Source organism: Eublepharis macularius, chromosome 4 (assembly GCF_028583425.1).
Source record: "Eublepharis macularius isolate TG4126 chromosome 4, MPM_Emac_v1.0, whole genome shotgun sequence".
NCBI classification, from domain to species: Eukaryota; Metazoa; Chordata; class Lepidosauria; order Squamata; family Eublepharidae; genus Eublepharis; species Eublepharis macularius.
This window is the reverse complement of record NC_072793.1, coordinates 26,314,592-26,333,266: the sequence shown is the minus strand read 5'-3', so window position 1 is coordinate 26,333,266 and position 18,675 is coordinate 26,314,592. Positions and strand designations below refer to the sequence as shown.

The 18,675-nt window shown below is 44.5% G+C and overlaps 1 protein-coding gene across 4 annotated transcripts; it reads right to left on the bottom strand.

The window, feature by feature from the left end:
• Nucleotides 1–1,418: 1,418 nt before the first annotated feature.
• On the bottom strand, nucleotides 1,419–8,244 carry CANT1 (calcium activated nucleotidase 1). Of its 4 annotated transcripts, XM_054978871.1 has the most exons (5): nucleotides 8,160–8,184; nucleotides 7,102–7,203; nucleotides 4,793–5,450; nucleotides 3,376–3,579; nucleotides 1,419–2,716 (listed from the first exon to the last, which is right to left on the bottom strand). In XM_054978871.1, the coding sequence occupies exons 3-5, from the start codon at nucleotides 5,427–5,429 to the stop codon at nucleotides 2,346–2,348; spliced, it is 1,212 nt and encodes a 403-aa protein (XP_054834846.1). In that variant the 5' UTR covers nucleotides 5,430–5,450; nucleotides 7,102–7,203; nucleotides 8,160–8,184; the 3' UTR covers nucleotides 1,419–2,345. The 4 variants fall into 4 exon arrangements, with proteins under 4 accessions (XP_054834846.1, XP_054834847.1, XP_054834845.1 ...); XM_054978872.1 differs by lacking the exons at nucleotides 7,102–7,203; nucleotides 8,160–8,184 and adding an exon at nucleotides 8,188–8,244; XM_054978870.1 differs by lacking the exons at nucleotides 7,102–7,203; nucleotides 8,160–8,184 and adding an exon at nucleotides 6,431–6,505.
• Between the last annotated feature and the right edge of the window lie 10,431 nt (nucleotides 8,245–18,675).

Here is an 18,675-nt window from a genome sequence, read left to right as displayed (position 1 = left end):
AATGGGCTATAAACTTTAATAAAGAAATAACAATGGAGGCATGGGAATACTTGTGGAAAACTACAATGAAGACAACGACATGTATTAATATCAAAGAGAACATTTATAAAATGATCTATCGTTGGTACATGACACCAAAGAAGATTGCGCTAGGGAATTCGAATACTTCTAATAAATGCTGGAAATGTAAGAAGCATGAGGGCTCCCTCTATCATATGTGGTGGTCGTGTGAGGTAGCCAGGCAGTACTGGGGGGAAATAATAAGAGAAATGAGTGAAATTTTACAATTTCAAATTAATAAGAACCCAGAACTCCTGCTACTGAACTTGGGAATGGAGGGAATTCCAGCCCAACACAGGACGTTGATATTTTATATGACAGCAGCAGCTAGACTTTTGTATGCGCAAAAATGGAAAGTACAAGAAGTGCCAACTATTGAAGATTGGACTTACAAATTGCTGTATATGGCTGAAATGGACAAGATGACAAGAAAATTGAGAGATCTGGACTCAGGGCAGTTCAACACAGACTGGGAGAAGCTGAAACAATACCTGGAGAAGAAATGGGAGGTGGGAGGAAAACTGTGGCAGTTTGAGAACTACTGAAGTATTGAAGTAGAGGGGGGAGACTTTACCGGGGGGAGAAGAGATAAATGTGAATTAATAAGCAGTCAGATTAATAGATTGACATATATATAGATATATATAGGTTAACAAACAGAACATAGAGAAAATAATTAATTATAAGGACTAAATATAAGGAGCGATTAACTAACAATATTTTCTTTTTTTTCTGACAAGTTTTGTACCAAACTGAATGTCTGAAGATATAGATGGGTCAAATTGATTGACTACGTGAGGAGAGATATATAGAACTATTATAAAAAGATAGAATGAGTAATATATAGAGAGAATAAGTCAAATTGTTTGATATAAACGAATGTATGATCTATATGGTTTATGATATATAGAAATACCTGAAATTGAAAAATTGGGATAAATTGTTTATCTAAAATGGAAACAAAGGCTTACAGTTTGGGCATATAATGTTAAAAATAGTTAAGGATGTACTGCTTAGAATAATGGAGAATATATATTTGTTTTAGATAGAGGAAGCTAACAAAAGTAAGGGAAAGGGGACAAAGGGTTGGAAAGCTGTTGGAAGTCAACAAAAAGGGGGGGGAAAGGGAGGGGGTTAGAGATGAAAAAATTGGGGAAAATTGAATGTAAATGTGGAAATAATGGATTCTAACCCAATAAAAATTTTTCAAAAAAAAAAAAGAACCACCAGTCATCACAGGCTCTTGGACTAGAAAAGGCCATTGGTTATTTATTGTGAAAAGTACGCCCCACAGCAAGGAAAAAGAGGCCCCACAGCCACATCCCCATCCCAAGCACAATAAGACCAAGAAACACAAATCCAATAAATTCATTCCATTTATTCTAGCTTCAATACTCTTGTAGCATTTTGGCTTTCTGACCCTGAATCCTACCCCACCCCTCCCTTTTTAAAAAAAATATACGAAGGGAAGAAACGACCATGATTATGGAGAACCCCTCTACTGATGACTCCAAACAACACCGAATGGATTGTTCCTATAGATATCTTCGGAAGTATTTAGGGTCATTGAACTGACTCTAAAAGATGGCTTGTGTCATTTTGGGTACATACATGCAGCATTCTCGAATACCATGTTCCAATATTACAAATGGGACGGAGCGCCTCAGAAACCCCTTTGCCTCAGACCAACGCTCTCTAGCTCCAAACACACCAACCCCCTGTTATGCTGGGATGCCCCTCCCTCCGGCAAGAGGGCCTGTTCCCAAACAAGAAGCCCAGCCCCATCGTGGAGAAGCAACTGTCCAATCATTCTCAAGGCAACTGTGAGATGGGGTGGGGAGGATGAAGGAAGACCCTCCCAATAACTGGATAATCACCTTGCTGAAGAATCAGGTGCTAAAATCTCCCCGTCCCAGCAAAGGCACACGTGAATCATAGTAAATAAAAGTTGAAGGAGATGGAGTGTGGTAGGGAGAAGATCAAGCCAATTTCTCCTCACATATGCCCACCAGACTAGTTGAGTAAAGCGGGGAGACAGATGGAAACTAGACAAATCCTTTGTAGGGCGCAATGAAGCTGAGAAAGGGAAACTGCAGAGGCACTGCCCAGTTCGCACCACTAGGGGTCAGCACAGAAACAGTCAGGCCACACGTGCAGTAGGTAAGTTGCTTTTATGGAGGTGAAAAACTATGTCACTTCACGTTCTGCTATTAGAGGAAGATGCCCAAGGCAAACCCCTGCTTCCTTAGTCTACTTGTCCTGTCTCCAAATGTCCATCCTCTTAACTAAATAAACTCAATACCCTCATATTTCACAGAACCAATGCGGGTCTCGGGCAATAGGAAACGCCCATCCAGAGTGAAGGCTGTGATGTAGGTAGCCACCCGTCCAGCGTCTTCCTCAGATTTCAGAGCCACAATGATCTGGTCATCGGTGCCAGGAACAAACTTGAAGGAAGAGAAGCCATGGGTGGGGGTGATGTCCCCGATATGGCTCACAGTGATATCGGCAAAGTTTGGTGTGGCACTAAGAAGTAAATTGGTGCCACGGCGTTCATCGTCCTGTTCGTTGTAACGTCTATGACTAGCCCGGCGAGGCAAGAAGAACCAGCGCTGGAGTGTCTCGCTCCAGGAGGCAGACTCATGGATCAAGTAACCTGGGAGAGACAGAACAAATATGGACATCGGTGAACAAGGGATAAATGCAGGGCAGCCACGGAGTCCTAAACACAACGAGAGACCAATGGGAAATGTTAGAAAGAAGCTATGAAATGGCCACAGTAAATAAGGCACTGGGAATCAAAGATGGATAGAGCTACAGTACAGATTTCGTGAGGACCGAGCGAGAGCCAGTTTGGTGTAGTGGTTAAGAGTGCGGGACTCTAATCTGGAGAACCGGGTTTGATTCCCCGCTCCTCCACTTGAAGCCAGCTGGGTGACCTTGGGTCAGTCACCGCTCTCTCGGAGCTCTCTCAGCTCCATCCACTTCAAAGGGTGATTGTCATGAGGATAGTAAGAACACACTTTGTAAACCGCTCTGAGCGGGTGTTAAGTCATCCTGAACAACGGTATATAAATCGAATGCTATTATTATTATTATTATTGAGAATACAGAAACAATTCTCTACCTCCACCCCACCCCCGAGCACCGCTGTGTCCTGCCTTCCACAACATAGCCTCTTTTGCCTTCCTTTCTTCTGTTTAACCAGCCCAATTCTCACTTTTAAAAAACCATCAGATTTTAGAAGCAGAATCACAAGAAGATAAGAGAGGGGAGCACGCTCCCTTTGCAGTCCCAGAATCTGCCCACGCTTACCTGGGGGTTTGATCCCTGCTGCTGCCCTGAGCGCATTGTAATTGGCCACCCAGTTCTCATGAGCCACATCACCTTTGTAGCCGATGACTTTCACCCATTCGGGATTCTGGTTAAGCACATCCCCTGTGGCTGTGGTCCAATCTTTGCCGAGGCCGCCCACATACAGATGTTCATCCTTCACCGCCAGCCACTCTGCCTTAAAACCTGAGCAAAACAGGGCACAATTCAGGGTATAAGACAGGACAGTGACATTTTTAGTCAAAATACATGCCATGGCCATATGGCCAAAGCCTGCTTCAACTCTCTCATGTGAGAGAGAGTTCCATGTGCGCCTTGGAGGTGGAGGTGGCAGCAAATATTTATCACTCAGGGCACCGTATAAAGCATGACAGAACAGCATTTCAGCATAACTCTACTGTCTTTGTCTTGGGATCTAGAGCATAACAACAATGAACAGGGGATGCTGCCATTCCATGGTGGCGAATATCTCGAATATAAAAAAGGCGAGCTGTGTTGCCGACGACTCACTTTTTAAAAATTATTTTATAAACATAAACATGAACAATAACAGTAACTATCCAATGTAAAATTACATAAAGTGTCTAAAGAGACTAAATAACAGAGGTGCTTTGTCCTGAAATCACGTTTTATACATAGCTTAAACCATTGAAGAGCAAAGATCTTATATAGATAGGTTGATGATATCTCGATGAGGTAAGTTAGATGCCAATAACTCGTTTGTAAGGAACTCAAAAAAAGGACTCCATTTTGTATATAAGTTTGATGATAATGACAGGTTAGTAGACATTAGTATATTTTCCGATATTTTCTCCATTATCAGTTGTTCCCAAATTTTAGTATACCACAAATTAAGAGATGGTGCATATTGTGACTTCCATTTTATTGCGATTGCAGTCTTTGCTGCCACAAATAATATTGAGATTAGGTCATGTCTAATTTGCAGTACAGCCATGTCTTCCCAATAACTAAGGAAGATCAATTCTGGTTTAAAAGCTATATTGTAAGATGTCATAAGGGATATTTGGTTAAGGACTTTATCCCAGAACTCTCTTATATATTTACATCCCCACCAGCAATGGGAGAACGTGCCCATTTCCCCACACTTTGTCCAACAAAGTGGAGATTTTTTGGATGAGAAGATTGCCAAATTTTTTTTGGTGTTAAGTACCAGTAGTGTATGATCTTATATGTCTGAAGTTTGGCACTGAAGTAACCTTGACAGAGAAGCCTGCTGTGGCGCCACACCCCTCCCAAGACCTTTGTTTACACAATGGGCTGGGTTACTAATCTATAATATTCTCTGAAGTGATTTGAAGCAGCCATAGCTAAACTGAGGGAAATAAAACTGGGATCTGGCCTGGCTGTGAAGGTATCCCCCAACACAAAAACAGCTCACCTTTGCCAATGCTGCCATCTCCATCTGATAAGATCACCCAAGGTACCACCTTGGTGCCATCAATTTGGTAGACAACACCTGTACGATCATCCACAGCATACAGCTTGCCATTAAAGACTACCAGTTCAGACAGCTCCATGCCACGCCCCTTCTCAGAGAGGTGAGACTCCAGCACATGGTCCTTGGCATCCCACTCAACAGAGACATGGTCCCCACTGGCCGACAGTGTCAGGTAACCCTTCTTGAGGTAGCTGAACCAGGTATGCTCACTGGGAGCCTTGGAGTTCGTGTCCAAGTCGGCAATGAGTCCAATGCGATATCGCACACCTTCAGGGATCCGCTGGGCCGGTGACAGAGGGTACGTGTCATTGTACCGTTCTCCAGGCAGCCCACTGAGCTGCCAGTTGTGGGCATTGGCAGGCACTGGCCTGCTTACTGAGGGTGAACGCTGGAAGCAGAGGAGTAGTAGCACGAGGGCCAAAGCTAGAGAGGTTGCCACAATGGCCTTCCAGCGCAGGCGGAAGCGGGGGTCAGCTGCCTTGGTCATGGACGCCAGCACCGGAAGGCTGCCCACGCTAATCCGCAATGGACTCAGAGACTCATCCCATTGCAAGCGTGGGCGAACTGGGACGGGCATGAGCCTGAGGTTCCTGGGAACCTGGGAAAGAAAGAACAGGGTCAGCAGAGACACGTTGAGGCGTGCAGGAGGCTGAGAGGTTGCTCTCAAGATGCAGCGGGGGGGAGGGGGGGTGGGAAGAGCTGCGGCGATAGGAATCCTGATGCTTGTTCGTGCCAAGGGTGGAAGGAAGATCCTAATGGAAAAGGAATCAAGAACAGACACTGGCTCCAGCAGCAGCGGAAAGAGCCCGGCAATTGGGCCAGGAGCTCTGCGGTGGAATAGGCAACGAAGGAGGGCAGCCTGCGGTCCATCCAAGCAATATGTCTGGAAGGATTCCTGCTGGGGGGAAATGGCTTCCCACTGCACGAGAATTGGATGCTCAGAAACGAAGGCCATCAAATGGCTGAAACATTTCTAATCAGCAACAGTCTCCTTTTTAACTTCTCTTAGGCAATGGGAAGCCGGTTTGCTCTAGCAAGACTCCTAAACTCATTGCTTGGGTGGAATAAGTTAAAATACCAAAAACTGTAAGTGAATACTGAAGGGCATCTTAAGTAACCAGGAGTCTTGTGAGATCTTAAAGACTAACAAGATTTTATCCCAGCATAAGCATTTGCTGCAAAAGATTTAAAAATTTGAGTCACCAGAAGCAAATTAAACAAGAGGGTTCTTAACACACCATCCCACCAATAAAGCAACTACTGCTTTAGCTGATTAACGTACTAATTAACTTGATGAAAGGTTTCAGCCCCAAACCAAAAGACGCAAGGAGTTACAGAAAGAACCTGAAATAGTGTGTGCAGAGGTCATCTTCCCTTTTCAAGTGTAAAAGCAAAATCCAGGAGTCCTGGGTCCCAGCCAAGGCCCTGGACCCAAACCAAGGCCCTTCTCTCTCAAAGTGGGTTCTCCAAGGCTGCAACCCGGACCCTCTTCTACGAGCATTCTTGCTTCTGAGAACTCAGGAATCTTAATCTCTCATCCATTGATATGGATCCTCAGACCCAAAGAGATTCTCCCACCTTAGAAAACTGGCTCTTTACATGATTTTGAGAGTTATGCCAGGATCCCTGCCCTTCCAGCATTGCCCGACTGTTCCCAATTCATATCTTGCTGGCAGTTCTGGGGACGAACCACTCCTGTGGACAGGTGGCACAACTCAGCTCCTCCCCAAAGAGAAACCAGGAAATGCTGCAACTGCCACCAGATCGTTGCCTTGTCCGACCAGTTCTGCTTAAAGATAAGAGACCTTCCTTCCTGTTCTGCTCGAAGCACCCATTTGATACCACCTGGAAGATTCTGCAAGAACGGCAGAGTGTGCTTCAACCCCAATAACAACAGCTTTCCTGGACAACACCTGTATTAGCTACAGCATTAGCACGGCTCCAAAATATGAGAGAATATAGACATTTGTGGGAAATTGCGTAGCATGTAAATGGATGGTCTTCTATTCACAGCCTAGCATGGCCTGATCATGTATTTAGAAAACAGAGTGACAGAGTCAATGATCTTGGAGAACCAGGTTCAAATCCCTACATTTCCATGGAAGCTCGCTGGATGACTTTGAGCCTGCCACATACTCTCAGACTAATCAACCTCACAGGAGAGGAGAAAATGGGGGAGAGGAACGCGACTTAAGTCACTTTGAGTCCCCATTGAGGAAAAAAGTGGGACATAAATGAAGTAAACAAACCTCTCCAGAGAACCTGTGTTGGGGTCACAAATAGCTACATTCCAAGAACTTCCATAGGGCCCGTGTCTGCCAGCCTTAGCTGGGAAAGTCCACCTGCTGGGGCTTGGAAAAAGACAAAAAACATTTTGCACTGATGTCCTTCACTCAGCAAAGTCTGTATGGCTGACTATACGACTCCCTGAGCAGCCTGAGTCCCAGCGGGCACAACTGGAGAACCAGGTGGGTGGGAAATCTACATATGGAACAACATGTACAGGAACATCAAAAGAGGCCAAAGAACTGTGCAGACATGGTGACATCCCGTGCCAAGGCACATGCCTTGCTAGGAGGAGCAGCTCCTTCCTTTCACACAACGCTCACAGGGATTGCACAGCATCTGAAATGGGTGCAAGGCACATCGCTTTCTACTACCTCTTGGCTATTTCGCATAGGAGAGTCGGGAGAGGAAGTATCCTTGCCCCGTTGGGGTGAGGTGTCAAACGCACTATGCCCTTAGGCAACTAGCACTGGCATGCACGGTTAAGTAATTCGGCTGCAAATCAGCACTGTACAAGTTCGAATCCCGCTACTGTCATGAGCTCAGTAGGTGGCCTTGGGTAAGCCACTCCTGCGTTGTAGGGATAATAATAACCCTAACTTGTTCACTGCTCTGGATAAGGCACTAATGCGTCTAGAAGAGCGATATATAAGCGCAGTTATTATTATTAGTATTAATCCCACCCCCGAATTTTTCCATGGTGGGGAGAGGTCAGGAGATCAATGGACGGTGATGCATCCCAGCATCGCCTTTAGGCCCAAAGGGAAGGCAAGCGAGGATCCTCGCAACAAGCCCCCCGCCCGGCGCAGCTGCAATTCCACCGCAGGAGCGGCACGGCAGGCGCGCCCAAGGGTTCGCCAAGGAGCCCAACGGCCCCGCGGTCTTTCCGATTCACCGCCCGGCCAGACCCCCATCCAGGCCAGTGCGAGGCTGGGGCCAAGGAAGGGGCTCTTCCAGGCGATGGCAGCCCCACTCCCCAGCCAGGTCCCCTCCCAGGAACCCAGGCGTCCGGCAAAAATACCCCCGCTTCCTTCCAGGCAACCACTCACCGACCGGGCTCCTCCCCGCGCCGGGAACAACCAGAGGGAGGGAGGGAAGGACCTCTCGCCGCGCTCCCTCCTCTTTCGAGGGGACTACAACCCCCGGCATGCACTGCGCAGGGAGCCGACTACGCGGCCCGACAGCCTCCGCGGCCGAAGCGAAGGGAACGCAGGCGGGGAAGCGTTGTGGGCGGGTGCGCAGAGGCGTCTCCTAGGTGAAGCTCGGCGGGGACAGGATTTGTCCTCGTCGTTTGCTATGCAGGGAGCGCGCTCCAAGGCATGCGGGCAGCAGAGTCGCCACCGTTTGATTGCATGCAAGAGCAGAGTTCCCAAAGATTGCTGTAACGCAGTGGTTAAGTGGCTCGGTTGCGAATCAGCACTGTTACGGGCTCGAATCCCACTACTGCCACGAGCTCAGTAAGTGGTTTTGGGTAAGCCACTCCTCTCAGCCCCAGCCTCCTAGCTGTAATGTGGGGATAATAATAACGCTAACTTGTTCTGTACTTCATCTAGCCCAACAACATCCCAGAGGCACTAATCTGTCTAGAAGAGTGGTATACAAGTGCACTTACCATCATCATCATCATCATTAAAATGAATGAAAAAGCAATCTAGCTGTTCTAAACTAGAAAAAGCAATTCTGTAATTTCCCATTTTGACCTCAACAACAAAGTGAGAGAGCAACTGGTCCGAGATCACCCAGCGATCTTCCTAGCAGAAGGTTTTTTCCTGGTCACAGTCTGGCGTTGTAACCACTGCCGTGTTGCAGGAATATTTGGCTCAGTAATATAGTGTGCTGTCCAGCTGGGGCTCCTCTGAAATAGGCTTGCTAACCTCCAGGTGTTGGCTGGAGATCTCCTGGAATTACAACTGGACTCCAGGCCACAGAGCTCAGTTCCCCTGGAGAAAATGGCAGCTTTGGAGCATGGACTCTATGATGTTATACCCTGCTGAGATCCCTCCACTCCTCAAATCTCACTCTCTTCAGGCTTCACCCTCAAAATCTCCAGGAATTTTCCTACCTGGAGCTGACAACCCTAAAATGTTTGAAGAAAGGCATCTTGTGTTGACCGCAGTAGCAGGACGTGTATATAATTAGCTGCATTCAATGCCAACAGAAATGATCAAAATAATCCAATTGAAGGGATGAAAAGAAAACGCACAAGAAGTTTCCATGAAACTTTCCATAATATGGAGCATAAAACACTGGACATCTCCCCCCCCCCCTTACTGCCTGCCTTCACAGTTATACCTGCTCAAGAAAGATGACTGTTCATATTAGGGTTGCCAGCCTCCAGGTGGTAGCTGGAGATCTCCTGGAATTACAACTGATCTCCAGGCCACAGAGATCAGTTCACCTGGAGAAAATGGCCAATTTGGAGGGTGGTCTTTATGGAATTATACCATTCTGGGATCCTTTTCCTCGCCAAACCCTGCTTTCTCCAAACTTTATCCCCAGAATTTCCAGGAATTTCCCAACTTGGAGCTGGCAACCTTAGCTCATATAGTATTAGGAGTCCAGATGCAGTTAAAGTTGCCAGCATGTTAACCAGGCTCTGCTGCTGTATCTTTAACATCAATTTGGTCTGCAGATATTATTAGATAATTCTGTTTGTTTTACTAATTGCTGCTTGAGCAGCTGTTTATAAAAGACATCGGAGCAAGACTGGGCTTTTATTTTGGTCAGCTGGCAATCCAAAGGCCCCATGTTGGTTGGGCCTGTGTTGCTACCAGACATCATCACACGGTTTCATCTTTTACATTCATGCTTCAGGTGCACCAGCTATGATAGGATAGGATAAAAGAGTGACTTCTGTGCCCTAAGAAGGGGTTTAAATAAGGGGAGTGTCATGTTGTTGTGTTCTAATGACAGCCTGCTGACGTCCCTTTTCTGTACATATACCATGTTGTTTTCAGATACGTTTTTCTCCATCATTAGGCACCTACATACATGTTTTTCAAGCCTCACCTGGCACTGAAGTTCTCAGACAAGCAAAGGAAAATCAACTAGGGCTGAACACCAGCCTATATGTCCCATATTCTCTGCACCCATCGCTTAACAATTTCAAAGAATTTTAAATGCTCCTTAGAAAGGCCTGCTAAGCACATCGGCCTTCTGAGTCCAATTCACTGTAGCTAGCTGCTACTACAGTTGGGGAAAGATTTAAAAATCTTCTTGTTTGCGTACTTAATCCAGTCTCTTCCTTCCTGGGAATGTGGTTTCCTGAATTTGCCTGCTATGGTAATTTGACATCTGACTGGGAAGCATGCAGAGTCGTCTGTTTTGGGTATGGGATGTTGTTGGGCTAGATGAAATATAGAAGTTTGTTTTCTGTCCTGCTTTTCTCTTTGAGAGACCCAAAGAGGTTTATCGCATTGTTGTGCCCACCTTCTCTTTATCCTTACAGCAGCAACAACCCTATGAGAGGTTGGGTGGAGAAGATACTGTGACAGGCCCAAGGTCACCTGGTGAGCTCCTATGGTAAAGTAGGGATTTGAACCTAATTGTCCCAGGTCCTAGTTTGACGCTCTAACCGCTAGCCCACACCAGCTGTACCTTTAACCCTGACCAGGGCTCATTTCGAGGGGGAACGCGCAGGAACGCAGTTCTGGCAGTTCCCCAAAGAGGTCACATGTTAGGTGTCCCCACCCACCTGACTCTCGGCCATTTTGGGCTCATTTCAGCCTGGATTGGGGCCGAAATAGCCCGGATCAGGCCTCTGAGGGGTGGTGGATCACTCTCCCACTCAGCAGCCCCTTTTGGGGCCCTTTTGGCCATTTTCAGCCCCTTTTTGCCACTTTGGGCCCAATTTCGGCCCTGAATGTCCAGGATTGGATCCAAAACAGCCAGGATAGGTGATGTCAGGGGGTGTGACATATGCAAATCAGTTGTGCCAATGACACATGTACGGCAGTGTCAAGGGGCGTGGTGTATGCCAATGAGTTATGCTAATGAGTTCTTCCAGCTCTTTTTCTACGAAATGACTCCTGACCCTGAATATAACTAGCTTGAAGACAACCACAGTAAACCACACAATGTCCAGTTATGCAACAACACTTGTTGGAGGAGGGGAGAGAATTTGTCTCCAGCTTTCTGGGTAGCACAGGTCTGCCCTAGTGCAAGGGTAGCTCTTTCTTCCTTCATCTGAATGTTAGAGTGTTTCTGTATCTTGTAATTTTGCTAATTCTTTGTATGGGATCCTGTGTTTAGTAGTTCTAGCCAGGACCGGGGCCCCAAGATAATGAAATCTGCTGTGTCTCAGAATAAAAATAGAGCTTCCCAAACAATTAGTGCATAGTCTAATGAAGCCGAGTCTCAGCGATAACAAACCTACTGATACACCAGAGTCACCATCAAGCCCACATATTCACAATGCAGCTGCTAAGAAAGAGCTTGTTTTCTTCAGCTGGGAAGCTTGGATATTCCAGGAAGGAGGACAGTTGGAGGATAAGGAACTGGCCAAAGAATCGTGGGTGTTTACGGGAATGGCATAGGGGAAATGTTCAAATATGGATGTGAATTGCAGTCTGATAATTCTGCACTTTTCTGCATAAGATAATGAAGGAAACAACTTTTTCCATTCACAGATGAACTGTGCCAAGTGCAAAACCTTTCATATAAAATCTGATTTTGAGCTATCTCTGTTAGGAACAGATGCAAAATAATTTGTCATTTTAAGTGATTTTCTTTTGTTTTATTTTAATTGGTCGATTTCTTTTCACATTAAAAAGTTAACAGAAGAAAGAAAAACAAAGTGAAAATCTAGGTTTGCATCACTTATAAGGTGGTTCCTCCTTTAGAATGCTGGATGGTAAGATGCTCCAAAAAGTGCAACATCAGGACAGAAGATTGCTCCCCCCCGCTCCCGCTTGATTCATCCCTTTTAAGATGATGTGGTAACTCATGATGTTATGGAGAAATGATATGAGCTACTGTCTGTTGCCCAGCCAGACTCAAACCGCAGGAAAATTCTGGGATATCTATTAAAGGATTGATTCAGTACAAAGTTAATTGAAGGATTTCTTGTTGTGTTCTAGCAAATCTGTAAGTCTTCTCTGGTGGCCCACTTGTGTTCCTTGTTCTATGGATGTCCTTTTGTCTGTTATGTTTCCTTTCCTTTGCCTACATACTTCTGAGGTTCGGCTGGTTAGGAACTTGAGAATGAATTTAAACTGAAGGTAAATAATAGTCATGACCACAGTTTTAATAAGACCTCGTTGTGATGTACCTCTCAGAAAGGGATGGAGAAACATCTGCTTCCTTCTCAAGAACATGCATAGGCAAAGCACTGATTTTTTTTGTCACTTAGAACTGATTAGTTCTTGTGTATTTATCCACACGTAGTCAATGGATTGGTATGTGATAAGCAGTGTCCAGTAGCAGTTACCTATGGCTATAGTATACGAAGTTGTTTTTCGCTCTTGTCAAATATAACCCACCACTGATTATTTTCCCATGTGGACACAGAGTCATTTGATATAGAATGATAGTTTTGCTACTTTCAGCTTATACCTCTCCTGTTAACAGATTCCTAGTTCCGGCCGCATGTTGCACTAAACAGTATCCAAGAATAGGGCCAATTAAATCAGAACTAACTAAATGGGATAAAAATACCCCTTCATGGTACGAAAGATACCATCTTGTAAAATCATTCGCCCTTCCAAAACTTCTCTTTTATATGAGAGCAATACCATTACAAATCCCACAAAATAAAATAAAGCTTTGGCAAAGTACATTAAATCAATTTTTGTGGAAAAAGAAGCAACCAAGAATTGCTTTCAGAATACTTAGATTTTTAAAAATCGCAAGGAGGCTTCAAGTATCCCGATTTAGAACTTTATCAAGCTGCTACTAGATTGCTTAACACTCTTCAAGTTTTACTCCCGTCAGACAACACAGACTGGGTGAACATTCTGCAATCCGAAGTCAAACATAATAACATACAAAATCTACTTTGGAACGACAAAAAAGAACGTTCACAAAAAAACAAGCCTTTCCTTGAAGCAATACTTAAAACTTGCGATCAATTTAGATACAAAATCATGCCAAAGATTTCTAGATTCTCCTCATTTCTTGACCAGCAGTGCTCTCCACCAGGACAAACTAAGGCCTTTAAAGAAGCATGATTGCGATCGAATATGACCCGCCTAATAGACATAACATCAAACAACGGAATCATAAGTAAAATGGAATTGGAACAAAAAATACAACAAAAAATACACTGGTTCACTTACCTACAACTCTCAAACATGTTAAACCAACTTGATACTTGGAAAATACTCAAAACATCTCTATCAGAATTTGAACTTCTTTTAGACACCAAAACTCTTAAACGGAAAGGTTTAATCTCAAAATTATATAACATTTTAATAGCTTCAATACAGACTAAGACTCGTGAAATGTCAAACGAACTGGCATTTAGATTGCAAATCAGAATTCACAGCAGAGCAATGGAAGGAAATCTGGACTTCAAATATATTAAACTCAAGAATAGTTTCATCCCAAATCCAATCATATAAAATAATGCACAGGTGGTATTTGACGCCAAAAACCCTCTCATTGATTACTACAGCAAATTCACCACTTCGTTGGAAAGGTTGCAGCAACGTAGGAACGTGTGGGCATTGTTGGTGGGAAGGCCCTCGGATTGAAATCTTTTGGAAAGATGTTTTGGGATACATAAAAGAAATAATAGGCTACAAAATCCCTCTTGATCCAGAAATTTTATTTCTAGACCAATGGAACACAATTGAGATCCCTCAACTCAGAAGAGATCTGATTAACATCCTTTTTGTTGTTGCCAAAAGCTTAATCGCTTCAAATTGGAAAACACTCAAAACGCCTTCAATAGATAATTGGCTGGAGAAAATATGGGACTATTATATACAAGATAAAATATACGATAGAATATATCAAGTAGAGCATTATCCGAAAGAAACTAATTTTACAGCAAAATGGTTACCATTTCTTAACTATATGACCCAAAAAACAGGCAACCGCCTAAAACGTATTCTTTATCACTTTAGATCAATGAAACAAAAATGATTTGGTAATAAGAGATAGAGTTAATTACATTGGTTAATTTGACTATTGTATAGTTATGTACAAACATGTACAGAATTTATAAGCATTTATATACAGTTAATGTATACTTATTATCTGTTAGTTATGTATAATGATTCTGCATTAATAAAAATTTATAAAAAAAAAAGAGGGAAGAAAAAAAAATAATAGGACAGGCCATTGGTGGGCATCATTCCCCAGACCTGTTAAGAAAACTTTCTTCTGTTGTCTGTCTTGAATGGGGAGTGGGAGAATCTACTAGGTCTTCTTTAACCTATTCTGATCTATACTCAAAAAGCAAGAAACTGATGCTTCCAACTGCAGAAGGTCTTTTTTCCATTACCAGCCCTACAAAACAGCCTTTATATGTAGTCCCACATCGCTAAGATCAGAAAAAAAACAGTGCAATTTGTTATTGTTTTTAGCTTCCAATTAGCTTGTTAACTCCAGTGGGATAGAATTTGGTTCCCGGCCAGGTAGCCAATTGCTATGCAGCCATTAAGGGCACCCACAGAACTTCCGGAGCCACTATGCCTATTGTACATCTAAAGGGAGGGAGGCATAACACTACACCAGTTTGGTGTAGTGGTTAATAGTGACAGGACTCTCATGTGGGAAAGCGGGTTTAATTCTTCACTCCTCTGCTTGAAGCAAGCTGTGTGACTGGATCAATCTCAATTTCTTTCAGCCCTACCCAACTCATAGGGTGATTGTCGTGAGGATAATAACAACACACTTTATAAACCGCTCCAAGTGGGTGTTAAGTTGTCCAAAGGGAAGTATATAAATTGAGTGTTGTTGTTAATGCATAAGGTCTCAGTCCCTGGCATCTCTCCTAAAAAATCTTAGCAGGAAACACCGCCCCCCACTCATGATACCAGAGAGCGTTCACTGTTTAGCAGAGAGTACAGGAATATACTAATACTCAAAGAGCAAGTGAGCACACATTGCCCTAGCCAAAACAAACATCCCATAACACCTTAGGTATCAGAGCCATCTAAAGAATAAAGGACTGGAAGTAGTAAAAAAAAGGGGAGGTTGGCAGAAGCCAAACACAAGAATTAAGTACCAATCGAGCCATTCCGTTTTCCTTCTTCCTTTCACGTTCACAGTAAGTCATTCCTCTGAGAGGATCAGACGAAGAAGTCCACTTTTCCATGTGATAAAACCAACCCAGAAAAGGTAAATCAGTTTTGTTTGGGGCAGGGGAACAAAGCAGTGTTTAATGCCAACAATGCTGTTCAAACATCAGTACCATCCCCTGTTCCCTTAGCTTAGTCTTCCATATTGTGCCAGAGAGAATCCCCATTATGTAAGCAGTCAGCCTGGCCTCCGCCATTTTAACAGCAGTTTTTGTATGGCTGCTTGTGATATTAACAGTGTTCAGGCCTCTGGAGTAAAATGGCTGCAGTTTGGCCAACAGAGGACCTCTAGCAGTTGCTGAATCCCCTCCCCACCCCGGGAGACATGGCATGAATGGAATGCTGCAAAGGAATGCGGGGTGATTAAGCAGCGATTGGACTTACTATCTTCCTGGCCTCACCCATGACCAGCACAACAAAGGACTTGCAGCATCACCCCCACTTAGCACATTCCTCTCCCTCCTTCCGTGATGAGATCTGCTGTCCATGATTGAGGAGCTAATCAAATGACATTCATAAGTATAGACAGTCGTTCCTGGCACAATGTATCCCCTCCCTAAAAACACTTAACCTAGCTCCGGTGTACCTCATCAGAAAGTTGTCCTTTTTGTGCAGTGCTAGAACTAGCTTTGCATCTGCATTCACACACCCTGGCAGCTATCAATCAAAGTACTCAAGCCTTCTGTCTAACCCAGGAACTAGCCGTTGGAGTCTTTGTCCTAACTGCTAGGAGGACTGTCCTCCACCTCAGGGCACATTTTACCTATAAAGGTAGAGCTCTGGCCCCATTCAAATTGTGCAAGATTCCTGGCTTCTCCCTTAGGGTCACTTCCCTAAGCCTCTCTTCCTCTGAACATGTTTCCGGATCCACAAGCACTGTCCCCTTGAAGTTCGCTCTAAGCCTCTTGCCTTGCCAAGGATGCTGGCCGTTTGAAGCTCTTCTCTCTCTCTCTCTCCTCACCGCAGACTGGACCCCTTCTCCAGGATAGGTAGATATAATTACTCCCTCTCGCTCTATTCACAAATCTCTGGCTATACTTCCTAGGACTCTGTGTGTGCGTGTGTGTATGACTATTTCCCCCAGTTATTGATGTGTATGCGCATGAAGTTCTTGTGTTCAATAAAAGTTCTTGTTTAATATTAAGTACCAGACTCACTTGTTCTATTGTCGGAAGGGACCTGGTATACAAAGGTGATTGATCCTGGTTACCAGCCTCTTGCATAGCCATTCTCCTTGCCAGCTAATTCCCCCATAAATCATATTTATTGCAAGGAGACCATTTCCAGTAACAATTATATGCCTTAGACCACCAATCTTCAGACTTTCCTAATCCAGCAGCAACTAATGAGCTTCAGGCATGTAACATCACAGTAGTACAAATTCAGATCCATATTATAGTATGGTGAGGACTCAGAATTAGATCCTCACTAGTGTCAAGGCCAGGAGTGTAGGCAGTGGACCAAAAGAGCCAAGGACAGGAAATAGAAGCCAAGCAGCACCAGGAGATGTACCATTGTTAGTGAAGAACAATTCAAGGAGCATAGCCACCAGGGAATCCTCTCTGTCAGTGAGTTTGTCTTGCTGTCCTGCTGTTATCCTCTGCATTCGTTTAGGGAGAGGTAGGAGGGGTGATTAGGGCTGACAGGTACCCCTCACCTCCTGTCGGGAGGGTGGAGTCCCTGGCACTTACCTTGTGTGCTGCACAAGGCCATGGGCTTTGCACATGCGCGCCCTGAGGCTGGCGTGATGATGTCACTTCTGGAAGTCACATCACCACACCGGCTGTGCAAACGCTCACACACTCCGCATGGGGCCGGTTTGGCCTGTTTGGAGCCCAAATTGTCCCCAAACAAAGCGCAGGAATGCTCCAGCGGGCAGCACGATGACATCGGGAGTGCATGCACAGTATGAGCTCCTGAGGTGCCTGCCAGTGGTGGGCAACCTCTGGGAGCTTGCCCCCTCCTACCGATTGCTGAGCAATCAGCAGATGGGGCAAATCCCCAGGAGGTGTCACTGGCAGGCACCTGGGAAACCTAGGGGTGATGCTAACTGTAACAATTTTCAGCCCCCCAACCTTAAACGACTTCTCACTTACAATCATGAATCGGCTAGCAGAGTCACCAACACAGGTACCAGACCCTGCAACAGACCCAGATGCCAGCTTTGCCCTCATATCTACCCAGGGAATACAATTACAAGACCCAGTGGCGTCAACTACACTGTCTCTGGCTCTTACAGCTGCTCATCCTCCAATGTGATATATGCCCTCATGTGCCAACAATGTCCATCTGCTCTGTACATTGGACAAACCAGCCAATCTCTGCACGAAAGAATAAATGGACACAAATCTGACATTAAAAATGGCAACATCCAGAAACCAATGGGAGAACACTTCAATCTATCAGGACATCCCATCAAAGACTTAAAGGTCACTGTAGTTCAACAGAAACCTTTCAAAAACAGAATCCAATGGGAAGCTGCTGAATTGGAATTCATATGTAAATTTGACTCAGTCAGGCTTGGATTGAATAGGGACTATGAATGGTTATCTCATTATCAGAAGTAACTGATTTCATTATCAGAAGCAAACTGATCCCATTATCAGAAGCTACTTATTGCATCTACTCCCCCCTCCCCTCTCCACCTATATATCTGACCAGTTTCTTCTTACCCTCCATGCATCTGATGAAGAGAACTGTGATTCTTGAAAGCTTATGCTACAGTAAAGTTGGTTAGTCTTAAAGGTGCTACTGGACTCTTTTCTATTTTGCTAGTACAGACTAACATGGCTAACTCCTCTGAATTTTAAGTGTGTGTGCATTTCTTTAAATGATTGGTGTGTTACAGAAGAAGAAGGAGGGGTGAAAGAGAGGGATGAATGAGTGAAGTGATTGGTTGATGACTGAGAGTATAGGTGGAGTTGAGAAGAGTGAGTGGAGTGAAATCTGATTGGACAATAGCAGGGCTCTAGGGGGAGAGTGAATTGTAGGGTTTTTTTGGTTGCTAAGGGGAGAGAAAATATTCATTCTGGGCGAAGCGGGCAGCCTGTGTGGAAGCCTGAAAGGATTCTCATTCTAGTTCAGTCAGGCAATCTCTGTGAAGCCTGAACTATGCGTTTCTGAGAGAAAATGTTCTATCTAAGTTAGGCAAACTGTGTGTGCGCCTGAGAGAGAATGTCTATGTATATCTGAGTGAGAGATTAATCCATCTAAATTAGGCAAGCTGTGTGGAAAGTCCTAAATGAATCTACGTTTGTGTGGAGTTTATTCTCTTAAAGAAGACTTGTATTG